Source organism: Delphinus delphis, chromosome 12, assembly GCF_949987515.2.
Source record: "Delphinus delphis chromosome 12, mDelDel1.2, whole genome shotgun sequence".
Classification (NCBI taxonomy): domain Eukaryota; kingdom Metazoa; phylum Chordata; class Mammalia; order Artiodactyla; family Delphinidae; genus Delphinus; species Delphinus delphis.
In genome coordinates this window covers 26824938-26848602 of record NC_082694.2, presented here as the reverse complement: position 1 = coordinate 26848602, position 23665 = coordinate 26824938, and the positions used below count along the sequence as shown (strand labels likewise).

Genomic DNA, 23665 nt, shown 5'->3' with positions numbered 1-23665 from the left:
ATGTATCATATCTAGCAACACCTCTCCCCAATGCCTAACTCTGGTTTATCCATTCAAATGGGTACACCTCAGTATAAGAAACATTATACATGCATTAACTGTTTCCAAAGTCACTTCTTGTTCTTGAGCTCTTGTTCTTGAGTTCTTGTTCTGAGCCCACCCATTTAACCCCTTTCCCTCAGGTTCCAAGTGTGAAAATGCTTGTGAGTGGGCGTGGTGCAGGTGTAGATTTTCTGCCCTAGTGCACCGACATGGCTTCCTTGGTCATCTTGAATGCCTGCATGAAGGGCGGGCGCCGGGTGGCACAGAGCTGGCCCACGGTTCAGGACACCGATCTTAACGGTCTATCCCCGCTCTGGGGCACCCTCAGCTGAGCTAAAGCTCACCGGGCCTTCGTGCGTCATCGCCGCAGCTGTAGCTCCAGCCCCGGGCATCCAGCTGCTTTCCTGTCCCGCCGCCGCTGCTGCTGCCGCCTATCGGTCGCCTCGGCAACCACGCCGCTGGCGGGCTCGCCCCGCCTACAGTTGACCTGGCAGCAGCGCTGCGCGCTGCACGTTTGGGTTGCTCGCCCCACCCAACGGTCGTGCGTACGTGCGTCGTCTCTATGGTGGCGGCGGATTCGGAGGGACGGGACGCTTCTCGTGTCCGGCAAGCTGCTGGTGTGAACTCTGACCTGGTCCGGGGGCTTCGGGGAGCCAGGGCGAGGGAGGAAGGGCCTGGGGGCTACCCTGCTTCATCCCGCCTTGGCTCGGGCTCTTGGGGCCACTGAGTCCTGGGCCACCGCAATTCCTCCTCTGGGAACCCCTGTCGCCTCATGACTCAGCCCTAGGGTTCCCCTTGCCTGCTCCACAATACCCTTCCCACGCCATGTGATCCCCCATCACCATCCTCGAGGCCCTCATTCACATCACTACCCAATCTCAGGGGTCTCTCCCAGTGCCTCGTGACAGCACCCACTCCCACCTCCCAGCCCCCACAGGAATCTCCGCTGTCGTCTGTCTTCCGCGCGCCTGTGATTCGGGCGTCTCTCCCCAAGGATGTTCCGCCGGGAGCGCTCCATCCCCCTTCGAGGCTCAGCCGCCGCCCTGTGCAACAACCTCAGTGTGCTGCAGCTGCCCGGCCGCAACCTCACACATTTTGGAGTAGTCCATGGACCCAGCGCCCAGCTTCTCAGCGCTGCTCCTGAGGGTGTGCCCTTGGCCCAGCGCCAACTCCAAGCTAAGGAGAGCGCTGGAGTAAGCCCCCCACTTATCACCCAGGTGAGGCGTGGAGTTAGGAGTGGTGTTACTGAACCCAACCCTAAACCAGTTCTTCCTCTCCAAACCTCAAGGAACAGGCCTTCCCTAACCATCTGAATTTCCACACTTTTGAGTCCTCATTCCCCTGCTCTGACCACTTCTTCCTACTCTGATTCATCTCCCTCTAGGTCCACTGGTGTGTCCTCCCTTTCCGAGTATTGCTGGTACTCACCTCACATCGAGGAATACAAGTAAGAAGAGGACCTTCCTGCCCTCCCCCACTAGGGTCTTCTCTACTTCTCTCCAAGGCCCCTAGACCTTACCCCATTTATTTCTAAACATTTCCAAGCTGTTAAAATGCTTAGCCCCCTCTACCTTATTTCTCATCTTCATGCCTTCCTTGTTTTCCAGTTCTCAAGTGCTGTCTCCAGTATCTGCCCTTTTATAAGTTGTATGACCTTGGGCAATTCAGTTAACTTCTCAGAGCCCCAGTGTCTCCTCTGTTAAATGGAGATAGAAGTAGTGCCTACCTCCCAGGGTGGTTTTGAGGATTAGATGGGCTAAGGCTAACATGAGTATGTGGAGTAATCAGCACAGAGCTCAGCAAAGGTCAGCTGCGTCATGACCCCATCCTTGCCTTGGTCTTTCAGATGTATGAGTCTGATGGCTCCGTCATGGTCTATTGGCATGCACTGGATGCTGGAGATGCCTCTCTAGGTACCTGCAGGACTGAGTGGGTTGGGTGGGGGTAGGGAGGGTTTGCTGGGGTTAGGGGAGACGCTATTTCTAATCATTTTCCCCTCTCAGTGCAGGCTGTGTTTGCCCGAGGAATTGCTGCCAGTGGCCACTTCATCTGTGTGGGTGAGGGGGCCAAGGGCAGGGCGTTGGGGGGTGCTGAGGTATAGGGGTATAGCCTTTGGGCAGGAGGATGCCAAAGGTCTGAGGAAATTGTGCAGTGTTAGAGGGAAGGGTGGGAGTGAAGGGGGATCTGAGAGACTCCAAAAAGCCATGGTGGGGTTCATAGGGGCAGGGTGGGATAGGAAAAGGGTAGTGAAGGTAGGGGTGGGGCTGTTGGAGCAGTGAGAGGTGGGTTTGTTACTAAGGTTTCTGGGATGGAGGGAGTGCTGAGTGTGGTGGCTGGAGACCTGGGAGGATCAGGAAGCCATCAGTGGAGCACTGGTTCTGCAGGAATGTGGTCAGGCCGGGTACTGGTTTTTGACATCCCAGCCAAGGGTCCCAACATTGTACTGAGTGAAGAGCTGGCTGGGCACCAGACACCAGTCACAGACATTGCCACCGAGCCTGCCCAGGGACAGGTGAGTGGATTCCCCCTACTGTTCCAGTGAATCTGGGGGCCTCCCCACCTTGGGAGGCACGGGACCTGGGTTCCAGCCGTGGCTCTGCCACGAAGCAGCTGGATGACTTTGGGCAAATTGCCGCACTTTCCTAGGCTTTAGCAACCTCAGTTCCAGTGATGAAGCCTGAGATACTTTACATTTACGTGGCATTTAATAGTTCACTCACACTTTACAATACTGGTGTGAATGGAAGAGTTGGGACAGATGGTTTCTGAGATACTTTCCAGCTCTGACATGTGTGGCTTCCTTCTCTGAACTTCGGTAAGTTCAGGCCCACCTCCAGTGCTATCCTCTCCAGGAAGCCTTCCCCCTATTCCAGCTCCCGCTGATCTCCCTTAGCTGAACCCTGAATTGATACTGCCCTCAGACAACTCTTGTCTCCCCAGTTGGATTGTAAACCTCTTGAAAACAGGGTATGTATCATCTAATTCCTATGTTACACCGCACCTGGCACAGAGCTGGGCCCATGGGCTATGTTGGCTGCCTGGATTTAGGGGTTGTCAAGAGGCCCAGAGTCTAGTCATGACTGTGGCTGGCTCACTGCAAGACCTCCAGAAGGTCCTAACACTATGGCCTCAGTTTCATCATCCATCCAATGAGGACAATTATATACCCAAACACATGGTGTGTGTGTTGGGGTCAGGGTAGGGAGTGAGACTATAAAGAATACAAGGAAAGCATTTTATGCCTCCAGGGGACCCCTCCAGCCAGTGATGGCTTCACATCTTGCCCTTTCCCTGGAGAGGCAAAGATGCAAATACTGCTTCCCTTCCCCTGCTGCCCTGTATACAGGACCCAGCAGGGGAGAAAGGGAAGGGCTGATCCTGCCTTTCCCCTCAGGACTGCGTGGCTGACATGGTGACAGCAGATGACTCAGGCTTGCTGTGTGTCTGGCAGTCAGGGCCTGAATTCAAATTATTGACCCGAATTCCAGGATTCGGGTAGGTGAGGCGGAAGGGGGCTGAGGCCTTCCTGAGGTAGCTTCCGGGTGGGGAGTAGGCTTGGGTCTGGGAAATCAAAGTAGGGTATCACTCTTGCAGGGTCCCGTGCCCTTCTGTGCAGCTGTGGCAGGGGACCATAGCAGCAGGCTATGGGAACGGGCAAGTGCGTCTGTATGAAGCCAGTACAGGAACTCTACATGTCCAGATCGACGCCCACGCCCGGGCCATCTGTGCCCTGGATCTGGCTCCTGAGGTGGGCAAGGTCAGTCTCCTCCTCTGTCCCTACATACCCTTGTTCCTGGTGCTGGGATGTTGAGAGGAACTCCACAGGCTTATCTCTGCCACTCAGTGTCAGCCCCTCCTCAGGCACCTGGACTGGGCTCTACAGCCTACACCAGTCCCCTGTCAGCACGTTCTGACTTCCACTGGTCCTCCCTGCCTTTTTTTTTATAGCTACTCTCTGCGGCTGAGGACACCTTTGTACACATCTGGAAGCTAAGCAGAAGCCCAGAGGGTGGCTACATTGAGGTGTGTCTTGTGGAATGGGAAGGGGAGTGGAATGAGGACCCAAGCATGAGGCAGCAGGCCCTGAGCAGCTCTCCTCTCTCCCAGGTGGAGCACTGTCATGGAGAGTGTGTACCCGACACCCAGGTGTGTGGTGCCCGATTCTGTGATCCTGCAGGCAGCTCCTTTGCTGTGACTGGCTATGACCTCGCCGAGATCCTGAGATTCAGCAGCATGTGAGAGAAAAGCAGCCCTCCGTTTCCCCTGTGGTATTTATAAAGTACCCACCTCCACCCAGCCCTTGTCTGGTTACTCAGTATCATAGTCATACTTCACAACTAGTGAACTAAGCTCCAGGGATGGGGGGATGTGACAGGTCCAGACCAAGCCAAGAAGCAACCTGTCCTCAAGAACCAGGTGAAGGCTGATGTTAAATAACTTTAATGGTCAATGTGGGAGTCACAAGGGAGGTGCGTTCCCTCCCAGGGCTCTTCAGTGCCATCCTCAAAGCTGGTTAGTGCAGGGAGGTAGGGCAGGGTTGGTTCCAGTTTTCTCCCAGGAAGGGCTTAGGGGGTCCCAGCCAGCCCTGGGAATGAGTCCCTCAGCACCATGGCAACCACAGCTTAAAAGGGGCTTCTGCTCCCCCTCCCCAGCCTATCCCCAGTCCAGCAGAGGAAGGGGAGGCCAAGCTGGCCAAGCTGCTACAAAGAGCGCCGAATCCAGAGCCCAACTGCACACAGCTCATCTCCTCTTCTGACCAGATCCTGTTGCCAGTGCACCATCTCACACTGGGGACTGGAGCCAAGTGTCGGGTGGGCCTTTGCTGCAGAGGCCTCTGGACTGTGGGGACCGCTTCGGGGGTAGAGGGGCAACCGAGTGAGAAGCCCCAGGGGAGTGGTCTGGGGGGACAGCATCCAGGGATAACGTTCGGGGTCTCCCCCAGGGCAGGGAATGGGTCTGGGCTGGGGTTGGGGCCACTGAAGCAGGCGAGCAGGGGCCAGACAGGGCAGGCTGGTCTGTAAACACTGCTAGCCAGGGTGGGGGCGTCTCCAGCCTCGTGCCCTCCCGCTGGGCCAGGATGTCTGTCACCGCTGCGATGTCATCCAGCGGCTCAATAGCTGTGGCACCGGGAAGGGATTGAGGGGAGGGGGCTAGTCAGAGCTTAGGCCCCAGACCTACTCAGCCCTGAGCATCACCTGTCACTGTAGGAGGAAAGCCAAGCCTGGATCTCAGCTGAGATTGCATTATCCTGCAGGAGCAGCCCCTCACTTGGGCCCCCTGGAGTCACAGGTTCTGATAAGACTGGGATATGGGGTGACAGGGTAGACAGGGAGAGGAGGGTGGGCAGAAGTAGGTGAAGAAGCCAAGAAAGAGGAGGAAAATGAAAGCAGTGCCAGGCAAGTGAAGGGTCAGAGGAGGAGACAGGAATCCACATGCAGAAAGGGAGACAGAAAAGAAGAAATTACGGGAAAAAAATCCATGAAATGCATCTGGTTCTGTGGGTTTTTGTTGTGAACTTCGGTGGAGGTGGTTTTAAGAAGAGTTGGAGAAGGGAAAGGAATGCTGGGTGGGACTTGGGTCCCCAGAGCTCTGCCTTAGCCCGAAGTGTGCTTTCTCTCTGTCTCCATTATCTGGGTTCCCTTGAAGCCCCCGACCCAAATTCCCATCAGGATCCCAGAGTGCACTTTCACTCACCCATCTCATGGTACAAGGACCCCTGCTTGGCCAGTACTTGGGGTGGTTTCCGAGGAGCAGGGGTTTCAATTTTCATTATTTCATCGCAGCACTGCTTCCACTGGCCTGCAGGGAGGGCATTGATTGGGGTGGGTAGGGGGAGGACTGTGAGAGGGCCAGGCTACCCTCTCCCCTGCTACATTCCTTTCCACACATTCTTGAAACAGAGGCCTCTGGTAAAAGTAACGATCCACAGTCCCTCCTGAAGGTTCAATCCAGCCCCCCCCCCCTCTTACTCATGTCAAAGAAAAGCTGCCACAGAGCTTCCATCCAGCTCTGCAGGGCTCCCCGACTCTCTGCCTGAAGGGTGTGTGTCACCTCATCCTCCGCATACTGGTTACTGATGCTCAGGGTGAAGGGCCGGCCCGCTGCCTGGTCCAGCTCCCCTGCCCGGACTCGAGTCTCCTGCAGGAGAAAGACAGGATCTGCTTCCACCACCTTCACCTTGGTCACAGAAGTCAGCAGTGACATCAGGCAGGCTTGGTCATCCCTGCCTTAGAAGGAGGAGCTTGTGGGGCCTTCAAGAAGCCCTCTCATTTGCCTCCTACTGACCAGAGTGGAAAGAAATAGCAGGAAAGGAAGGGGACGAGACAGGTCGTCCTTAGGAAAAGAGGAGCAGACGGAGACAGGGAAGGAGGGGTTGAGCGAGGCAGGGAAGGCAAGGAGGCAGGCAGGAACAGGAATGCCGAGGCCTGAGGTCCCTCAGTACTTTCATAAGTCGGCAGGAATGCTAGCAAAAGGGCTAGGAAACAAAGAGGGTCCTTGGACTTGGGTTGGGAGAGAAAACCAGGAAACGGTGAGGGAGATGCGGATTGAACCTAAGGGGAAAGATGGAAGGAGGATGAAAAGTCCTAAACTGGCTATAGAACCCTCTCTGAGACTTGGCAGGGTCTAAGGTTGGTGAGTAGAAGGGACGATCATTTTCCAGTGATGCTGGTTGGGGAGAATATGGTCCCAACAACCCTGGCCCTGAAGCTGGGTGTGGTGCTGTTTGGAACAGGAGGCTAGCTTTGATCCCTTTGAGGTCTGTGCCCACCCTCCTGGGGCCTGATGGAGAGGCTCCCGAACCCTGCCACCTGGGTGGCTTCACCACCAGGGATTCATCACCTTGTTGATCGCAATAGTAAACAGCGGCTCCTCCCCAGTGTCTGTGTCTTCAGGTTGCCGGTAACAGAAGAGGTTTGTGCCTTTCAAGACTCCATGCACTCGCACCCAGTCCTGCAGCTCCCCAGTTTGCTGCATAAATGACTCAAGGTTTCCTAGGGGAATCACACCCCCAACACCCTTCTTCCCAGCCCCCCACAGAGAAACTGCTCCTTTCTGCCCACCCTCCTCTCGTCTTGCCATGCCCCTCCTTCCTCCACCCAGATCTTGCTTTTTCAATAGTTCTTTGATTCGTGGGTCATCTGGCTTTCCTCTGCCTTCTCCCTGTTCCCTTCCACTCCTCAGGGCCCCTCACCTGCACCTTGAGGGTACCACTTGCAGTAGGCTGAGTCATGCAGAAAGGCTGAGCCACCAGACGGCAACACACGCTACCATAAAGGGGCAGCCAGGCGGGGTTCTCCTCTGGGGTAGGAGGAAGCGCAGGGTGAGGGTGGGGAATGTGAAGGGGACCATCCAACGGCCCCTCTTCTCACCATCCAGCATCCCCCACATACACACATACTCACCATGACTGGCGAGGGTCAGGTCATGTGTGCGGAACCCATCTTGCACTGCTGCCAGGGTGAGTGTGGTATGAGCCAAGAGGTGGTAACGAGGACCACTACAGGACAGAGAAGTGGGCAGGAGCCTAATGAGGGGCATGTTGGATGGCAGGAGCTGTAAGCTGAGCAGGTCTGCCCCATTGTTCAGGCTGCCCCACAGAAAACTAGCTTGCCTCCCCCACAGGGGTTGGAACATTTACTGCGCTCCTGCTAAGTGCCGGGGCCTGTGCTTTAAATATGTTATCCCACTGTGTTCCCACAACAGCCCTGAGGCAGCTTGAGGCTTAAAGAGGTTAAGATATCTGCCCATAAATATAGCTTAGAGTTGGAATTTGAATCTATATCTGTCTCCAAAATAAGCATTCTCTTCATTACCTGGAAGGTTTTCAAACTGCTGCTCAGAGACCCAGTGGTTCCACTAGGTGCCTCCGGGTTCCTGGAGGCAACACCACAGGACCCAGGCTACCCTGCTTCAACCAGGGGCACTCTGTTCTATCCACATAAGATGTATTTGCTGCTGCCAAAAAGTGATGACCCCAGAGCCTAGCTCTTCCTGCATTCCTACTGCTCTTCTCAGTTGGCTTGGGGTACAAGCCCTGAGGTACAAGCCAGAGTGCCTCCCAGCTATGTGACCACTGCTTATTCATATCTGTCTGCATGTCCTGGCAGCAGTGCAAAATAAGTTCTGCATGCTCAACACAGCTCAGAGGTCACCTGTGGCCAGCTGAGGGCAGTGGGGGAATACAGGGCCTTACCCAACAGCCGGGGTGGGGAGCAAGATGGGACTGCTCCCTGAGCCCCCAGCTGTCTCCAGAGATGCCCGCACACGCCTCCCCGAGGAGCGGCCCAGCGAGCTGCTGAGTTTGGTGGCAAGCCTCTTGGGGGCTCCAGCCAGGGCCCCCTCCTCTTCCACACAGGCCCCATACAGCTCCAGCCGCAGTTCAAAGTCTGGCCCTGCCTCGGCACTATAGGAATATGGGAGGAAGAGAGGACAGGAGGATGGTCTGGGGAAGTGCTGTGGTGGAGGATGGATGTCATGCAAGTACAGGACAGCTCCACAGGGAAGGCCCATCTCCCTTCCTCCCTCTCCTCTCCCTCCCCTCCCCTGTGGCTACCTCATCCAAGGATTTGAGCAGAGTAGAGAAAGGTGGGAGCCATAGGAATGAGGTACTCATACTCACAAGAGCACGTTGTTCTGAAAGGAGATGTCTGTGAGGGTCCTGTCCACCAGGATCATCTCCGTGTCCTGAATGTGTTCCCCTATCTGCAGCAGCAAGAACACAGCCCAACGGTGCAGGTCTGGGGACAGAAAGCAAAACTGGTAAAGATGTGCCCCACAGGGACCTCCAATCTCAGGGTCACTCCCTTAAATTTGTCCCACGTGTGTGGAACTCACCGCCTTTGTTCTTGAAATATTCTGTGTCCTTCCACATGAGTGGAATCCGGAGATCTAAGGGGCAGACGGATAGGAATAGATGTTGAGATGGGGCAGGAGATCTTATCATTGGGCAAAGAATGCCAACAGCTGGGGTAGTTGTGCTTCTTACCAGAAATGCAGACCTGGCCACGGCAGGGGGAGCGCTCAGCGGGCGGCCCACTGTCAGAAGGCCTGTGGGCAAATCACAACGTCCTAGCCTGGCCTCTTGACACTATTCCCCCTGGCTCTGGTTCCCAAGGGCTCTAGGACACCCCTGGCCCAGGACCCAGCTGCCAGGTCCCAGCCAGGCTGACATGGCAGGGCTGAAGGACTGTTAGGGAGAGTTGTCAGTTGAACCCAGGAGGTTGCTGGGCTTGGGAATGTTAGAGGCTCTTAGCTCACACACACAGTACAAGCTCAGGCCACCCTCCGCACAAGCACCCTTCCTGACCACCTCCCCAGACTCCTGCCAGGGAGAAGTGGGGCTTGAGGACACAGGTGCCCACAGAGAGAGACTCCCTTTTAAGGACTCTTCTCCATTAACCCCCAGGCTTGGAGGAGTTTGCAGGCTTTGTTTTTAACAACAAAGGAGGCTGCTTTTCTCCACCATCTCATCACTTCAATAAAGGAGGGTACTGGATCAGTCAGAAAATCAGGAACCCAAGTAGGGAACATTTGTGTTCCATTTACTGCAAATCTCTCTCCATCCTCCCCCTCAGCTTTGATTTCTCCTCTACCCTTCTGGCTAGATGGGCCGAACCTTCCCAGTGCCCCAAGTTCCCCAGTCCCCCCCCGCAGGGGGGACATCGGCCTTCCTCCCCTCCCCGCCCATCATTAGGACTCACCGAGCTTGTGTCCCTCTCCTAAGGTGATGGCCAGCTTATCCATACTAATTTATAATTCATTATAATGAAATTAGTGACTTAGCCTTAAACTAAATGATGTGGCATTGATGGCAATGTGTTTAGCTGCCAGGGACTTGGGGTGCACCTCAGATCACGCTGTATGGGCTGTGTGGGGACTTGGGCAGGGCAGAGCCTGTCAATGGCCGCCTCTTAAGAGACAGCAAACTCACAGTAGAAGGTGTCCCCATGCCTGCTTGCTCTTCGTTTAACTTTATGGAGCAGCCTTCCCCTGGTGTCTTCATGGGTGCACTCTGGAGGCCTCCTGGCAACCTCTCCTTGTGTCAGCCTTCATGGATGAGCTGGGATGACACTATGTCGGTGAGGGGCCTGGACCTTCTCCCCACTCAGCCTTGTGGGATCAAGCAGGTTACTTTGCCAGAAGCCAGTTTTCCAAATGACCAGTTCACCAAAAATGGTCAGTTCTCAGAACGATCAATTTGCCAAATACTTTTTCCCACATTTTAGTTTTACCAGAGCATCGCCTCAACCATTTCACTACAGATTTGTCAGATCAGCAGTCTAATGCCAGTGTAGGTTGTGTTTCACATCCAAGAGTGGAGTCCTTTTAGTGCACAATCTAATTTATGTGAGTGGGTAGGCTTTCCCTCAAATTTTTTTTTTTTTATTATTTCTTTTCCCAATCCCTGACTCTAATGAGGCAAACCCCAGGTACAATGAACTATGGTCAGTTACAGTAAATTGGTCATTTAGCAAATTGGCCATTTGGTGAACCAGCTATGAGAAAATTAGCTTTCCAGAAGCCAGCCAGCCAGACTCATCAGATCACAGGCAGGGCTTAGCAAATTAGCACTTTTGCATGACTACTCCTCAGACTGCCAGCCTTTCACCAGATACACTGGCTTTCCTGAGCCAGTGTCTTGCAACTCACTAGTGCACCTCTGGGCAGCACACTGTGGTGGTAAAACACCAAGGTGTCTTCTAGGACCCTGGTAAGTCTTCACCAGGAAGTCATCTTCAGGGTGCTCCATACTCCATACTCCATAAACACACACACTGCGCCACTACTCCCATAAAGCCTCGCTTCCCCCCTGCTCACCGCCGGCCTGTCTTCCTCAGCACCTGCGCCTCCTTGCGCCGCTGCAGCTCGCCCATGTAGCTGAGGATGCGGCTGTTGCACACTAGCAGGCTCTTGGTGGCTTCCAGAGTCTGCTCTCGCTGGGAGCAGGCCGCCAGCAGCTTGCAGGTCCCTTCCCTCATCCGGATCTCATGGTCTAGCTTTCTTTGCAACTCTGTGTCCTAGCCGGAGTGGGGATAAGGATGAGAAGGAAATGTCAATTGGGGGACAGGTTGAAGCACCCTTCATTCCCAGGTGGACTGTGGTCCACGAGAAACTGACAAGAAACTTATGTTTCAGGCAACTAAAGGTCAAGGGTTGAGTCTCAACCTCAGCAGCCCACAAATAACCAGAGAGACTTTGTTAAAATTTATACTCCCTCTAGGAGTATAAATTTTTTTCAGCCTCTTTTGAGCGCAATTTGGAAAAATCTGTAAAACCTACAAATTCACATATCCTTTGATCCAGCTATCCAACATCTAGGAGTTTATCCTACAGATATAGTTACACTTGTGGGCAGAGCCATATTCATTGCAGCATCATTTTAAAACACCAAAATTAAAAGTCCTTCAATAGGGCATTGGTTAAATAAGTTATAGCACATCTATACCATGAAATATGGACTATTGCAGACATTAAAGAGTAAGATAGACATGTGCAAAAATGAAGCGATCTTCAAAGTATATGAAGTGAGAAAAGAAAAAACAGCATGCTACCATTTGTACACGATATATATATATATATATATATATATATATATGCATATACATATCGATAGACATGCATAAAATAGTAGTGGCTGTGGGGCTGGGAGCCAGGAATGGAAAATCAATTTATGATACTTTATATATATGCTCCTTTACTACTGTACTATTGGAAATTGTGTTACCTTTTAAAAAATTAAATCTTCTGAGTTAAAAAAAATAATAAATCACGAGACCCCACCTCAGAGTAGCAGAATAAGAATCTCTACGAGTGGGGCATGTGCATTTTTTGGAAAATTCCCCAAGTGACTCTGAGGTGCAGCCCAGGCTGAGAACTACCACCTAAAGGGAATGGCCACAGATAGTAAAGGCCATCCTGGCTTACCCCAAAGACTCAAGTGATGAGAGAGGACATTTAGTTGGCAAGGGGTCAGTGGAGAAGGGGTCAGTGGAGAACACCGCCTACAGTGTTCATCCATGCTGCAGAGAATGCAGTACACACCCCAAATTTGGGCACCTGCCATCTGCTGGCCCTCTGAGTCTGGGAGGTAAGGACAGAGGCAAGGAATGGGGATGGGAAAACAGGTAAAGCAAGTCAGGAGTGAGTAGGCACTTAGCACAATGCCCAATGCACAGCATATGGTATGCATGGGGCGGGGTGCTTATTTTAACGATGCTACTTCAGCCCAGTAGCATTCACCCAATAACACTGGAGCATCCCTGTGCTGTCCGAAGCTCCATATTTGAGATCCAGCTGGGAGGTGAGAGATGCAGACGTTAATGGCTGCTCCGTAAGTGCCACGTCATGGCACACACACACTCACGGGAAACAGACCCTATTTGTTTCTGGCTGAGGTGATGGGGAAGGCTTCAGAGAAGAGGTGGAAGACTAACCCTATTACAGTGTACAAATCAGAAGGCAAGCCAAGTGGAGTCACAGGGTTGGAAGAGGAGGATGAGTGTGACTGCACAAAACCAAAACCTGTCTTCCCCCTCACACCAGCTCTTTTCCACACTATGTGCCCTTGCTTCTTTCCTGATGACTCCAGCCTTCAAGTCTCCAAGACCTCAACACCCTAAATTCCTGCTTCCGGGAATTGCCTTGTCCAGCCTCCCTGCTGATTCTTCCTTCCCTACTTGAGCTGGGCCAGACTTTCATCACGTCTCACCTCATCTCATCACCCTCACTATCCACATTTCCCTTCCTGACCCTTCAGAAATAGGCCAACCGGGTACCTACGCCGCCTCCACCAGGAAGCCCTCTCAGACTACACAGCTGCCCCTACCCCCACCATGACTGCCTGCACCAGGGTCCCACCTCTGCTACGGTTTGCTGCTTGCCAACCCCTATCCCATTCTGCATCTAGCTTCTACCACAAACACCCCCAAACAGGTGAGGGGGGTGGGGCCGAGCAGCGTCCGCAGGCCACCTCCTGACTAGCCTTTTGGTCCCGGCCCTAGCACTCACGAATTCTTCCCTAGCCCTGTCCATTGCACGTGCGGCGCAACGCGGGCATTGTCCCTGGTCCGGGGAGCCGCCCCGCCCGCAGAGAGAGCCGATGACATCATCTACCAACTGCCGCGAGAGCGGCCGAGGGGCTCCGGGACGCAGGCGGTCCCTCAGTCCCTCTGTGCGATTGGCCCGGTTAGGCTCCAGGTGGTGCTAACCACACAGACCTAGTCGCGGAGGAACGGTACCTCCGGGAGCACCGGCCTCACTCTAGAAAGGGCTCCAGGCTCCGGAGCTGCCGGAGGCCAGGGGGCCCCTCCGGGTTGCAGTTGCCCTCCAGGATGACTCCTGGCCCGGGTGCATACGGGAGGGAGATAGTGTATACATCGGAATAACTGGGGCTGCAGGGAAGTCGCTGTATCCAGCCTGGATGAGTCGGACTGGGGGTGCAGACACCCTGGCTACCACTCTCCCCCCATGCACTCGGGTCCGAATCCATTCTCCCACGGCCCTCGGTGGACAGTGCCATAGAAATCTCCCACCCTTTAGGCAGAGCACCTCGGGAATCCTGACGCAGGCTCTGGATCCCGGAGCTTCACCCCCATCTCCGTACCTCAGGTATAGCTCCATGTCGCCCCCCTTCCCACCCACACACCCTCTCTTCCCAAGCCGGCAGTACTTTCACCAGACTCCCCTGGGAAAGAGCCCTAAGCTGGACTCCGCTCAGGGCCCAAGGGGCTGAAGGAGGATGAGTCATGGGCAGAAGCCCCAGCACACATTAGGCCCTCTCTGGACATCCTTTCCAGTTCCTCCCACTCCCTTCTATCTCTGACTTCCCTCTCTGCTTCTCATCACCTTATGTTCCCTTTAGAATCTCCACCAGGGCTAAGTTCAAATCCTGGCTTAGGAACTTGACTAGCCATGAGAACTTAACCTCTGGAGCCTCTGTTTGTAAACTGGGGGTGGGAGAGCGTGGTAATTCCACCTCCTACTGTTTGAGGATTAAATGGGAAAGTCTAACCCCTACCTGGGCCCAGCACTCCCACCTTCCCTTTAATTGCAGCTTAAGTTGCCTCCTCCAGAAAGTCTTCTTGAATTTACACTTCCACGACTACCTCTCTTGCTAATCCCTGAAACATCAATGGGATGGGGGTTGGGGAACTGCTGAGCTTCCTGGAGAAAGAACACAGCACCCTCAACCAACCCAAGACTGAATGAGAGATGATCAAAGTGAAATCTAAGCCCCCTCCTCTTCCCCAGAACTTGGGCAGAGCTCCTATGAAGAAAAATTACATGGAGGGGGAGGCATGCAGAATTCGAACATTTAAATACCTAGACCAGCCATGGCCAATAAGATCTTCTGCAATGACGGAAATGTTCAGCAGCCATCTAGCACATGAAATGTGGCTAGAGTAATTAAGGAACTAAATTTTTTATTTTATTTCATTTTAATTAACTAAATTTTAAAGTTAATAACCACATGTAGCTAGTAACATGGACAGTGCAGAGGACAAGGGATGGCAAATAGGTTTTATTTCATATGCCAACAGAGGACAATATGTAGTGTCAGAGTCCCAATGGGATCCTTGGGCACCTTTCTCCATTTTAGAAAAAGATGATCCTCTCCAGGCAAACAAATTAGATAAAGGTGTCCCCTCCTCACACCACCTGAAACCAGACCAGGACTCCTGCCACTATGCAGTGCCCTTATGAAGGACACAACCTGCATAATTTATGCCAAGGTTGAGCTGAGAAAGATTGTGAGGCCATGCGTGGATTTGTTGGTGAAGACTGCCATGATTGACTCGTAATGTCTATCATGATCTAGGGAGTGGGGACCCGGTTGAGGGTACAAACACATGTGCAATAAATTCCCCTTCTGAGCTGGACTCTCTACTGTCCTGCCTCTGACCTCCCTTAGCAGCAACACCCTGCCTGGTTCAGGCAGTCACTTCCTCAGCTTCCTCTCTCTTCCCCATCTCAGTAAATGACCACATCGCCCAGTTGCTTAGCCACACACCAGAGAGTCATCCTGGAGCCCTCTCTTGGCCGCACCCACATGTCCAGTACGTCAGCAAGCCCTGTCAGATCTACCACCATCATCTGAAATCCACCCCCTTCTCCCTATCTCCACCAAGAGCGTTTAATCCATACCACCAGGTTCACTCCCCTAAGGCTATAACGACCTCCTAGCTGGTGGTCTTCTGCTATTCGTCTGGCCAACCCTTCTCCCTCCCACCCCCCACCCCTGCCTAGCCTATTCCTTTCAAACACAACAGCCATCATTTTAAAACATTAGATAAGTTGCCCCCTGCTTAAAACCCTTCCATGAGCCAACATCACACTTAGAGTAAAATCTAAATGCCTTGTCACGGACTACAAAGCCCTGCATAATCTGGCTCGCACCCATCAGCTCGACCCCAGCTATTATGTTCCAGCCCCACTGGCTCTCCTTCTTCCACAAACATATCACCATCATCCTCATTTAAGAGCCTTTTGCCCTTACTATGCCCTCTGTCTGGAAAGCCCTTCCTCCCATCTTTACATATCTTCATATCCTTCTGGTCACAGCTCAAAGAGCTCACAGAGGCCTTCCCTGACTCCTACATCTAATGCTGCCCCCTCTACCCGATTTTTATTACACCCCCCCGTTTTCATCATAATTTCACTATGTGAGATTATTAGTTTGCATGCTTCTTGTCTGTTCCCCCAGTAGAATGGACCTTTCCTGTTTTGTTCACTGAGGTATCCCAAGATCTAGAAAGAAGCTGACATATCGTAGGTGTTCAATAAATGTGATTAAGAATAAATAAATGAGGGACATCCCCGGCAGTCCAGTGGTTAAGACTCTGCCTTCCAATGCAGGAGGTGTGGGTTCGATCCCTGGTCAGGGAACTAAGATCGCACATGCTGTGGGGTGCGGCCAAAAACTAAAAAAAAAAAAAAAAAAAAAGGACTTCCCAGTTGGCACAGTAGTTAAGAATCTGCCTGCCAATGCAGGGGACACGGGTTCAACCCCTGGTCTGGGAAGATCCCACATGCCGCAGAGCAACTAAGCCCGTATGCCACAACTACTGAGCCTGCGCTCTGGAGCCTGCGTGCCACAGCTACTGAAGCCTGCGTGCCTAGAGCCCACGCTCCGCAACAAGAGAAGCCACAGCAATGAGAAAAGCCTGTGCACTGCAATGATGAGTAACCCCCCGCTCGCCGCAACTAGAGAAAGCCAGTGAGCAGCAACAAAGACCCAATGCAGCCAAAAATTAATTAATTAGCTAACTAATTTTAAAAAAATAAAATAAATCTATTTAAAAAAAAGAATAAACAGCTCCCTGCCATCTTCAGGGCCACAGAATCCTGCCCTAGAGTCCTCTTCCCCTTCTCTGGTAAGACCATCTCCTTCCTGCAAACCTCTCACATTGAACTCCCCTCTTCTTCCCATACCTAAAAGGAGCCCTCAGCCCCAGAACACACATCCACACCAAACCACAGAGCTTCCAGAAATAGGTGTGAAGACCCTGTTGCCAACACAGTACTCTAATTGGCAGAACTGAACCTGGGTCCACACGGAGCACCCAACGAAGGGCTTACAGAACCGCCTATCCCTCTCCCCACTTGGAGCAGACTCTGCTCTCCCTGCTCAGCCCCAGCAGGAAAGGGCAGAGCAGAGATGGGCTGGGATGCTGTGGAGGAGGTGCACTCCAGGGGTGGGGGCGTTACCTCCAGGCTGAGCGCCATCTGCCGGATGTAGAGCATATTCAGGTCCTCCAGGATGTGCAATCTGTCCTGCATCTCTGTGCCCCCCAGGTGCCCCTTCCCTTGTTGACCCCTCAGAAGGGTGGGGCGAGCAAGCACCACGCTGCCCCACAATTCCTCCCGCTGCTCCCCTGGTCTTGAAAGAGGTGGGCAGTTCTTGGACAGAGGGCAGAGGCAGCCCCTGTCCCTCTTGCACTCCCGTTAGACCCCTCTGGCTGCTGTGACAAACTGTCCTTGCCTACCGCTGTTCCAGGGCCCTGATGGGAGCCAGGCATGGAGGGAAAGGAAAGCGAGGTGAGGATGAGCAGGGTCCCCGGAGAGGAGGCCAGCTGCAGAGGGGACTCTGGGCACAGAGTGTCCAGTCTTGCTTTGGTGGCAGCTGTTCTCCCAGCTGTGGAAGAAAAAGGCTCTTTCATTCCGACTCTGGCCCCTCCCCAGCCCCCGCCCACATCCCTGGCCTGGTGGACAGAGAATCTGTGTGCGGTAGGGTGTGAGGGGCAGGCACAACTGGAAGGGGGCAGGGAGGGGACACTTCATGCAGGTTCTACAGAGTCGTGGGGTTTGTCAGGAGGTTGCTTTCTGAAAGGGGTTCTGGCTTAGTTTGAGGAAGAAGAAGGATAACGGTGAGGACCTTATTGAGTGAGCCCAGGGAGTGGGACAGAGGGGTAAATGCGGCTCAACCCCCAGGGCCACCTCTTCCAACTTGGGGCCCCCATCCAGCCCGCCCCACCCTGGGTTCACAATTACCTCGCTTTTCCAGCAGAAGGGAGGAGACGGAGGGAGAAAGGCAGGGGTGTGCCTAGCTGCTGCTGCCCCCGCTCCCCTCTGCGGGCCCCTTCCCTTCCAGACAGGAAACCAGCCCCGATTCCCAGCCAGCTGCAGCTTTGCCACCCCCCTCCACCCCAGGCCCACGGAGTCACATACCGCTCCGCCGGGTCCCAGCGGCTCCGCCCCGGCTCCTCCGCTACGGCCCCCAAAAGGCCGGGCTTATCCCCGGCTCCTCCGCTACGGCCCCCAAAAGGCTGGGCTTATCCCGGGGGCGGCCCCAGCTCACAGGCCCCTCCTCCGGGTCCCTGGGCCTGCCCCTCACTCCCCCACACTGGCCCCAGGCGGCGTTGCTTATGCTGGACCCGACAGAGGTCCTCTCCCCGAGGCCCACTAGCTTCAAAGTCAACGAAGGCCCGGGACACTGGGACACCGGTGTGAAAGAACCTTTGTTCTGGGCAGGCTGTAGGGTAAAGTGCAGTTCTGGGCAGGCTGTAGGGTAAAGTGCAGAAGCCAGGCCTGGAATCCCGGCAGGGAGGGGTGAGGAAGGCCCTCTCACTTAACCCTTTCCAGGCCAAGCAGGAAAGGAGAGCTGACCTTGGGGATAGCCTCTGCTGTAGCTCCTCGCCCTGTCAGTCCTAGCTCAGCCCCACATCTTTCAGACCCTCCTGAGCCTCTTTAGGGAGTTACAGGTAAGGCTCAGACCTGAGCAACGTGTAGAGTGGTGGGCCGAGGAGGCAACTGTAGAGGCTGGACTCCTCTTAGGCCCCAGGAAAGGAGGCTGAAAGTTTGAGTGCGGGAAGTAATCCCAAATCTTTAATAAGGAACCCCCTCACTCCCGATTCTCCCAGCCACAGAGGAGCAGCTGGGGAGGGTTTCAGCGAAGGGGGCAGACCGGCGGAGAAGTCAGGATTGATGATGGAGGCTGTCCCAGACGGTTGAGACAGGTTGTGGGTTGCGGCTGGAGCCCAGGGAAGGAGCGGGCGCCCAGGCCAGGAATCTGTTAGAGCCCGCCTGGTTGCACACCGCCCTTTGCTCCGGGATGCCGTGAAGGACCGGGGTAAGGCACATTTGGGGAATCGAGCCTAGGGCCCCTTAAATTGAAGCCAACCCGAGGTTTTTCCAGGCGGAGGCAAATCATCCCAACTGGGCCAGGTAATGTCTGGGGTGGCACGGTCCGATTAACGTGCAGACGGTCCGCGCCTGACTTTTTAAGTCAACAACTACTAGTTTGTACCAGACCCGCGGCGTCTCCGCCCCTCGGCGCGCGCGGGCGGGGCGGGAGGCCCAGGCGGCCCGGGCTGCGGGAGCCCGGGGAGGGGAAGGCAGGGACGCGGGTCTCTCACCTCCGGTGGGTCGCAGAAGAGGCTGAGTCGGAAGCGGCCGCGTTTGAACTCCATCTCCAGGGCAGAGCCCCTGGCTACGGTGACCCGGCTCCGGTGGTTTCGGGAGAACATGCTGGCGGTCCCCCGCCTTTGCCTGCCCTCTGCACTCCCCGCGCCGCCCGGCCCTGCCTTGTCTCGTAGGTTTCTGTCCCTCGCCTACCGCCAGCTAGTCCGGCCGGGAATCTCCCACGGCCCGGTTCCCAAACTCCGCCCCCGGAGACGACACCTGGGCCGGGCAGGGCGCGGCACGCTCTCCCTCCACTCCAAACCCCCGCCCCCGCCAAAGGCCCTGCCCGCCGGGCCAGTCCCGGTCCCCAAGCAAGCCTGACCCGACAGCCGGGGCACCCTACACCTCGCGAGCACTGAGGCGGGGCGTCGTCCCTTCCTGCCCGGGTAGCCAGCGCCTCACCTGGGCATGGGGCGAACCCAGAGAAGCCCCGCCCCCTGCCGCCCCCACTCGGCTAGCCAGACTCCCTGCGCGCGGAAAATCCCGGGGCCCAGGGATCGCCGAGAGGCACACAGCCCGGCCTTGGGATGGCGCACAATCTCACCTCTAAGCAGCTTCCGAGGCGACTGTTTCAACTTCCTACAGTCCCAAATGTCCTTTCTTCGTCCCCCTACCCACTAAAGCTCCCCTCCGTCCCTAGTGGCCGCAGTTCACGTGTCTGGTAGCCCTGTTCTGTTACTTACTAACCGTGGATCCTTGGCTTCAGTTTTCTTACTTGTGCAATGGGGATACACTAATTACCTCCACTCCTCAGGTCGCTATGAGGATTACATATGAGAATGAGTGTAAAATGCCCAGCATAGTTCCTGGCGCAAGACAAGCACCCCGTAAGTGCAGCTATGAAGAAAAACGACCAGGTAAAGCACCTTTGTGCCCTTGGATGGGGCACCAGTGACCTCAGCTCCCTGGACCCAGACTTTAAGTGCCTTAAGAGGGTGAGGATATCTATGACCTCATATGGGCTCTCAGCTGTTTTGCTGGGTCGCTGAGACAGGATTAGGATTCACAGCTTCTGCAGAAAAAGGGGCCACCCCCAGCCTCCTGGGACAGAAGGAAATGGCAGAGGATTAGCTTGCTGACCACACGTGAGGAGTTTTCTGGGGACTTATGAACTTACTGGGGAGAACTCGAGAGAGAGTGGGGCTCCTTCACAGCCAGAGCCGGAGAAATACCAGCTTATAGCTTTAGAGAGCCCAGGTTAGAACTGCTCTGCTATGACAAATTACTCAACATTCTTTTAGAAAACCTGACTTAAAATTACTTTGGCAAAAGGAGAAATATATGGCTTAAGGAACAATAATATCCAGGGGTCAGGCTTTAGTTGTGGCTTGACCCAGGCATTCAGCATCACAAGGATTCCATCCCTCTCCTTCATCTGGCTCTGCTTTCCTCCATGTTAGCTTCACTCTCCACAGCATAGCAAGATTGTTGCCAAAAATTCTGGGTCTATAATATTTTCAGACTTAAATTCAGCAGAAAAGGGAACATCTGTTTCCTGAAGCTCCTACACATGTCTGGGATTCACTATGGGCCATTTGGGATGATTTATCCATCTCAAACCAATCACTGTAGGCAGAGGGGTGGCCAGACCTGAACCAATCACTGTGGCTGAGGAGGATTCTATTTGCCAGTTGGCCAGGCCTAGGTCACTTCCCACTCCTGGAAACCAAATGGAACCCAGTGAGCTGGGAGAGAGATGGGGGAGGGAGATATGGTTTCTGAAAGACTGTTCCAGGTACTACGACCAGAAGGTGAGGGAATGGATGCTGGACAGGAAAAACAACAAACATCCTTGACATACAAAAGTGTACATGGAGAAGGGAGTTCTTCTGTCGTAGGAAAGGAAGATCAAAAGATTTTATAAATCTGTGGCCTCTGAGATAAACCTCAAAGAGGAGTGAGGGCATTGCTTCTGAGTTTCTTCAACTATCTATTGTCACTCCTCTAAACTGTAAGCTCCCCCAGGGAGGGAGAGTCTGTCTTGTCCACTGCTTTATGCTCAGTGCCTGGCACATAGGAAGTACTCAATAAACCATCACTTGAAGTAAGTGAACAAATGAGATGCCTAAAGAAAGCATACAGATTTGAGAGTGCTTAACTGGGATGAGCCATATTGTTGGACTAAAATTGTTCATTTCAAATGTTTGGCTTTTAGCAGCAGAATGCTTTTTTCTCCAAATGAAATCTCACCTGGAACATGTGAAATATAATCAGAGCTGCTGTGATAGAAGCAGCGGCTGGAGCCCCACAACTTGTCCTCTCCAGAGGCCCTCAGCTGCACGCAGACACACACACACACACACACACACACACACACACACACACACACACACACACACACCTGTGGGACATGGGACCTAAGGAAGTGTTTAAAAATCCCTGACAAGAGCTGGAGGAATGGAAGGCATTTGGAAAAGAAGTAGAGCTCAAATCTTGCCAGAGAATTTGCACTCGATGTGACTGAAGATTTTGGGAAAGGAGTGACGCAGCCAAAGTTATATTTTAGAGATCATAGTCTGGCATCCATTTGTGTGAATCATTTGGAGGAGGTTGTGACTGGAGTTTGGGAAGCCAGCTTACACTGTTCTCAACCAATGGTAGAGAAACAAGGGCCAAAGTTTCTGTGGAGTTATTATTTTTTAATTAAATTCTTATTTGAAAACACACAGTTTTTTAAAACAATCCTTATTCTACCACTTAAAAAATAATACAAAGTAAGGAATAAATGAACAAAAGCACACTTTCCCCACCATCAGAGAAAAACACTGAGACACAGCCTGGTGCCATGGCATGCTGAGGCCTTATACTGGCTCGTGAGAGACAATTTTGGAATTTTCTGGAATTGTGCATTCCAGCTGTTAAACACAGCTTTAATTAATAATTGAATCATAAAAACTCACAACTAAATAAATTATATTAAAGCAAAGGTGATAAAACTCAAAATTCATCACTTCCTAATTATTTTACTGCATTTTCCCATTATCCCTTGAGGTTGTTTACATCTATAGTGTCCGTATGGTTGAAATGCTATGTCACGGTGTGCTACTACATGTCTTGCCAACTCTGTGCTCAGTAATGAAATTGGCCATGGTGGGAGTTTTACACAACAGAAGTAGGCGAACACTGTAAACCAGGGCTATTTTTTTTCCCCTGGGGAGATTTCATTAAATATTTAGCCACATACCACTTGTTCACTGCATAATATTTCCCAATTTTTCCTTTTCTTACATCTGTATCTCCATCTCCCCAGCTATGAAGTAGATATTTGGGAAGGGCTTATTAGCCACCCAGTATTCAAATTATCTTTCTATTTCTACACAGACCCCTACTGTGGACAACTCTGGTAGGCTGAGGCTCTACCCTCTTTCTGGCAGCTGGAGAAGGACATTCATCCTCCCTCCCACTTCTTCACAGCCCAGGGGTAGGCAGTTGGCCTAAGCCAACCAACTGGAATGCTACCAACTGGACTTTGAATCTTGAAAGAGTGAAAACAAGACCCAGGGAGAATTCATGAGGAGTGGATGGCTCTGCTAGCAGGGAAATCCTCATCAGCAGGTTCCTGTGGTGAGACTTTGGTGTGGCCTCAGCATAACCTCAGCCATATGCCCCTAATGCTTGGCCTCCCAAGGGTTCCCACCCCTTATCCAGGGAGAATACAAGATGAACCCGAAACATTTTGTAGTGTTGGGAAATAAAAAGGTGCTAAAGGAATGATGGAGATGTGTCAGAAGGACACAGAAGTCATCTTAAAGAAATGCCCACTGACCAAATCTGGGACAAATTTAAGCATCAAAATAAATAATAGATTACAACTCATTGAATGAAACAGGAATCTATACCGACACAAATAAATACATATGAAACTGAATGTAAGGAGAAAAGAAAGCTCCACTTCACCATAGAATGCCAACTAACACATGTAGATGGAATAACGGGAGTAGAATACCACTTGGCAATTATTATTTTATTTATTTATTTATTTTTTGCGGTACACGGGCCTCTCACTGTTGTGGCCTCTCCCGTTGCGGAGCACAGGCTCCGGACGCGCAGGCTCAGCGGCCATGGCTCACGGGCCCAGCCGCTCCGCGGCATGTGGGATCTTCCCGGACCGGGGCACGAACCCGCGTCCCCTGCATCGGCAGGTGGACTCTCAACCACTGCGCCACCACCGAAGCCCGTGTACTTGTTTTTGAGGAAATACACAGTGAACTATTTAGGGGTGAAGTGGCATCATGTCTGCAACTTGCTCTCAGAATGATCAGAATAGGAATAACGATAATGGAGAGGAAGGGGAGGAAATAGTAAATGTTAATAATTGTAGAATCTGATTTAAGGAGCTAAGAGAGTTCTATGTACTCTTCTTGCAACTTTTCTGTAAGTTTGAAATTATTTCCTCAAAAATTATATTTAAAAAATAAGCTAAGGGCTTCCCTTTGGAAGTGGCGCAGTGGTTGAGAGTCCACCTGCCGATGCAGGGGACACGGGTTCGTGCCCCGGTCCGGGAAGATCCCACATGCCGCGGAGCCTGCGCGTCCGGAGCCTGTGCTCCGCAACGGGAGAGGCCATAACAGTGAGAGGCCCGCGTACCACAAAAAGAAAAAAAAAAAAAAAAAAATGCTAAGAACTTTTTCAGAAGGACAAAATTCTTCCTTTCAGCCTACAAACCTGCTCAAACCTCTCTGACACTAAACAAAGCAAAACTAAAAACAAAACAAAATAATGA

The 23665-nt window shown here is 52.9% G+C and overlaps 2 protein-coding genes and 1 long non-coding RNA gene across 6 annotated transcripts; 2 read left to right on the top strand and 1 right to left on the bottom strand.

The window, feature by feature from the left end:
• The first annotated feature begins 566 nt into the window (after window positions 1-566).
• WDR54 (WD repeat domain 54) lies at window positions 567-4367 on the top strand. 2 transcript variants are annotated; one of them, XM_060027751.1, is made up of 10 exons: window positions 567-659; window positions 971-1259; window positions 1427-1489; window positions 1889-1955; window positions 2046-2099; window positions 2427-2554; window positions 3437-3537; window positions 3637-3790; window positions 3991-4065; window positions 4150-4367. In XM_060027751.1, exons 2-10 carry the CDS (start codon window positions 1038-1040, stop codon window positions 4279-4281), a joined length of 996 nt encoding a protein of 331 aa, XP_059883734.1. In that variant the 5' UTR covers window positions 567-659; window positions 971-1037; the 3' UTR covers window positions 4282-4367. The 2 variants fall into 2 exon arrangements, with proteins under 2 accessions (XP_059883734.1, XP_059883733.1); XM_060027750.1 differs by having other exon boundaries at window positions 3637-3799; window positions 4150-4357.
• Window positions 4368-4468: 101 nt separating this feature from the next.
• RTKN (rhotekin) lies at window positions 4469-19226 on the bottom strand. 3 transcript variants are annotated; one of them, XM_060027485.1, is made up of 12 exons: window positions 18897-19226; window positions 10861-11060; window positions 9029-9090; window positions 8878-8931; window positions 8663-8780; window positions 8237-8446; window positions 7446-7540; window positions 7235-7341; window positions 6883-7011; window positions 6012-6180; window positions 5737-5841; window positions 4469-5159 (listed from the first exon to the last, which is right to left on the bottom strand). In XM_060027485.1, exons 1-12 carry the CDS (start codon window positions 19005-19007, stop codon window positions 4825-4827), a joined length of 1695 nt encoding a protein of 564 aa, XP_059883468.1. In that variant the 5' UTR covers window positions 19008-19226; the 3' UTR covers window positions 4469-4824. The 3 variants fall into 3 exon arrangements, with proteins under 3 accessions (XP_059883468.1, XP_059883470.1, XP_059883469.1); XM_060027487.1 differs by lacking the exon at window positions 18897-19226 and adding an exon at window positions 17710-18000; XM_060027486.1 differs by lacking the exon at window positions 18897-19226 and adding an exon at window positions 16750-17546.
• LOC132435312 (uncharacterized) lies at window positions 18439-22314 on the top strand. Its single transcript, XR_009521515.1, has 3 exons — window positions 18439-18705; window positions 19697-19799; window positions 22264-22314. It is a non-coding gene; the product is annotated as an uncharacterized lncRNA (long non-coding RNA).
• Window positions 22315-23665: the final 1351 nt, after the last annotated feature.